Source organism: Hippocampus comes, unplaced genomic scaffold (assembly GCF_001891065.2).
Source record: "Hippocampus comes isolate QL1 unplaced genomic scaffold, H_comes_QL1_v1.1 scaffold33, whole genome shotgun sequence".
Classification (NCBI taxonomy): Eukaryota; Metazoa; Chordata; class Actinopteri; order Syngnathiformes; family Syngnathidae; genus Hippocampus; species Hippocampus comes.
In genome coordinates, this window is record NW_017804842.1 from 281728 (window position 1) to 284578 (window position 2851).

At 50.2% G+C, this 2851-nt stretch overlaps 1 protein-coding gene across 2 annotated transcripts in view; it reads right to left on the bottom strand.

The window, feature by feature from the left end:
* Window positions 1-700: 700 nt before the first annotated feature.
* Window positions 701-2851, bottom strand: part of LOC109517184 (flavin-containing monooxygenase FMO GS-OX5) — a 4999-nt gene continuing 2848 nt past the window's right edge. The window contains exons 4-9 of one of the 2 annotated variants that reach the window (XM_019872187.1): window positions 2168-2316; window positions 2036-2088; window positions 1829-1953; window positions 1545-1652; window positions 1162-1386; window positions 701-1092 (exon numbers count right to left, since the gene is read on the bottom strand). In XM_019872187.1, coding sequence (XP_019727746.1) covers window positions 775-1092; window positions 1162-1386; window positions 1545-1652; window positions 1829-1953; window positions 2036-2088; window positions 2168-2316 — 978 coding nt within the window. In that variant the 3' untranslated portion in view covers window positions 701-774. The remainder of the gene's footprint in view (window positions 1093-1161; window positions 1387-1544; window positions 1653-1828; window positions 1954-2035; window positions 2089-2167; window positions 2317-2851) is intronic. The other variant, XM_019872195.1, reaches the window with a different exon arrangement.

Sequence of the window (2851 nt, forward strand, 5' to 3'; positions counted from 1 at the left end):
AAAAGGCCTTACTATACTATGTCGTTTTTTTCGTGCTAAAAACGCCTTACTATACTATGTCGTTTTTTTCGTGCCAAAAACGCCTTACTATACTATGTCGTTTTTTTCGTGCCAAAAACGCCTTACTATACTATGTCGTTTTTTTCGTGCTAAAAACGCCTTACTATACTATGTCGTTTTTTTCGTGCCAAAAACGGCATACTATACTATGTCGTTTTTTTTTGGGCTAAAAATGCCTTCCTATACTATGTCGTTTTTTTCGTGCTAAAAACGCCTTACTATACTATGTCGTTTTTCTCGTGCCAAAAAAAGGCTTCCAAACATGGTCGTTCTTTTTCAGTAAAAAAACCCTTACTGTAGGTTTGGCAAGTTTAAAAATAAGAATTTCGAACCTTCACCCTTGTTCAAAACCCAACTCCGCATCCGAAAAGTAGAAGCTGCTTGTGAGGCACAACTGCGCACTGGCAATGACGTTCAAGTCGTCCTACTGGTGATGCACGAGAAATAACCTGATTTTTGTAGAATGCTTTTGAAAATGTTCGAGAAAAAATGTCATCCAAGCAAAACTTTCACAAATGAGCAAGAATGTGTATTAATAAAAAAAATCAGCAAATCCATTACCGTGGAGATTTTTTTTCATTCACGTTACAAGTCAGACATAATGACACTCATTTTAATTTCCCATTGAAAACATGTATTAATGTATTTATTTTTTTAATCACAACAAACCAAAATCAAGGTCAGGACCGCAGCACGGGATGAGGCAACAGGGCGTTATGCAGTGTCCACCACCTGCCACTGGGTGTCGTTCAGAAGCCGGTAGTTCAGCTTGCGGTAGCTGTCGGGCTGAAGCCCCCGCTGCCGCCACACTTCCTCGAAAAGGCTGCGCACGACCGGAGGCGGCGGCGCGAAGCCGGTGTCGGCGGCCAGCTCGGCGAGGTATTCCCACTGGTCCCCGCCCATCACCAGCAGGTGGCGCCGCGCCGCACCGCCATCCGCCTTCTTCTGCAGCGCGAGCCGCGCCTCCGCCGCCATCTGGGCTCGCGACGGCAGCGCCGGCGAGCCGGCCAGTGCGCCCAGCGCGAACTGGACCTGACGGATGGACGCAACTGTTAACACGATAGAATTGACTCTTGCGCCCGAGCCCCGCCCCCTCATCACCTGGCAATGGAAGTTGGTGAAGGGGCAAATGCTCTTGCAGAGCCCGATGAAGACGAGCGAGGGGAAGGCGGGCGGCATCATGAAGCGGTAGAGCGGCGCCACCAGCTGCTCCTCCAGCTCCAAGCCCAGGCGGCCGCCATCCAGGAAAGGAAAGCTGAAGTTGTAGCCCGTGCAAAAGAGCAGCACGTCGGCGGCGCGCACCGAGCCATCCTGGAATGCCACATGCTGCGTTGGAGCGTACGATCTATGGGTTGTTTGTATTGAATCGTTGCCAAGCATAGACGGTCGCCGGTATAACATGGCTTCGCAATCGTGTACATGCCAGAATCCAGCATGCGAGATCTGGATGTTTTATGACCGATGCCATGGCACTTTTTGCTCACCTGGAAACAAATTCTGCCATCGTCCTGGACGGCCACCGGCGGACTCGACTGGCGGATCTCAGCCGGAAGAGCAGCTACCAAAGGGGGACCGCGGTGACTCAGCGTCACCTGCGAGGAAGGACAAACGCCAATTAGGATGGACGGCGTTGCTGCAGTGCTGACAAATAGACTTTGTTGCACGACAAAGCTTGTAAGTCAAGTCAAAGCATTGAAATGAATTGAAATCCCATTAATCCGTTCTGGCGTGGCCAATTCAAATAAAAATCCCGGCATAACATTTTTACCTGGGCGCCCGCTTTGGCTAACTCCAAGGAAATGTCAATGCCCGACGCTTTGGCTCCCAGGACCACCACCGATCGAGACGAGAAGGGTTCTGCACTCCTGTACGTGTGACTGTGGAGAACCTGTCCTACATGAAGCCAATCGGGGAAGTCTTTTGAACTTGAGCAAGTTAGCAGCGTTGACCATCACATGGACGTTTAAGGACTCGCCTTTGAAGTTCTCAAGGCCGGGCACGCTGGGGATGTTGGGCTCCGAGTAATGCCTGCGGCACAAATGGCTGAGCGTGAGCAACACCCGCAGGCGCCCGGCAGCTAGCGTCTCCCGTTAGCGTCTCGTCTCACCCGGAACACACAAAGACCGCATCGAAGGTGGCGGTGGTCCGGCATCCCGATGTGTCGCACGCCGTCACCTCCCAGGTGGTCCGTGTCCGATTCTCACCGTCCTCCGTTGTCACCACGGCGGGCTTCACCTCCTCCACTGCGCTGTGGAACTGACACGGACTCAATGATACCATATGTCGAGCTCCGACAACGAGAACAGCATCAGATCGAGACACAAACGAGACCTACTATCAGAACTCGAGAGAGAAGTAGCTCTCAAGCAAGGGTGTCCAAGTCCAGTGCTCAAGAGCCATTACCCAGCCCGTTTTATTTTGTTTCCGTCCTTCTGCGTTACTGACGGAAATGGTCAGGGTCGTTATCAGACTTCTGGAGGGCTCGCCTGACTATACATGGTCGTTTTTTTCGAGCTAAAAACGCCTTACTATATATACATGGTCGTTTTTTTCGGCTAAAAACGCCTTACTACACATGGTCGTTTTTTTTCAGGCTAAAAACGCCTTACTATCCATGGTCGTTTTTTTCGAGCTAACAATGCCTTACTATACATGGTCGTTTTTTTCGGCTAAAAACGCCTTACTATACATGGTCGTTTTTTGGGGCTAAAAATTTCGGCTAAAAACACCTGACTATACATGGTCGTTTTTTTCGGCCAAAAACGCCTTACTATACATGGTCGTTTTTTTT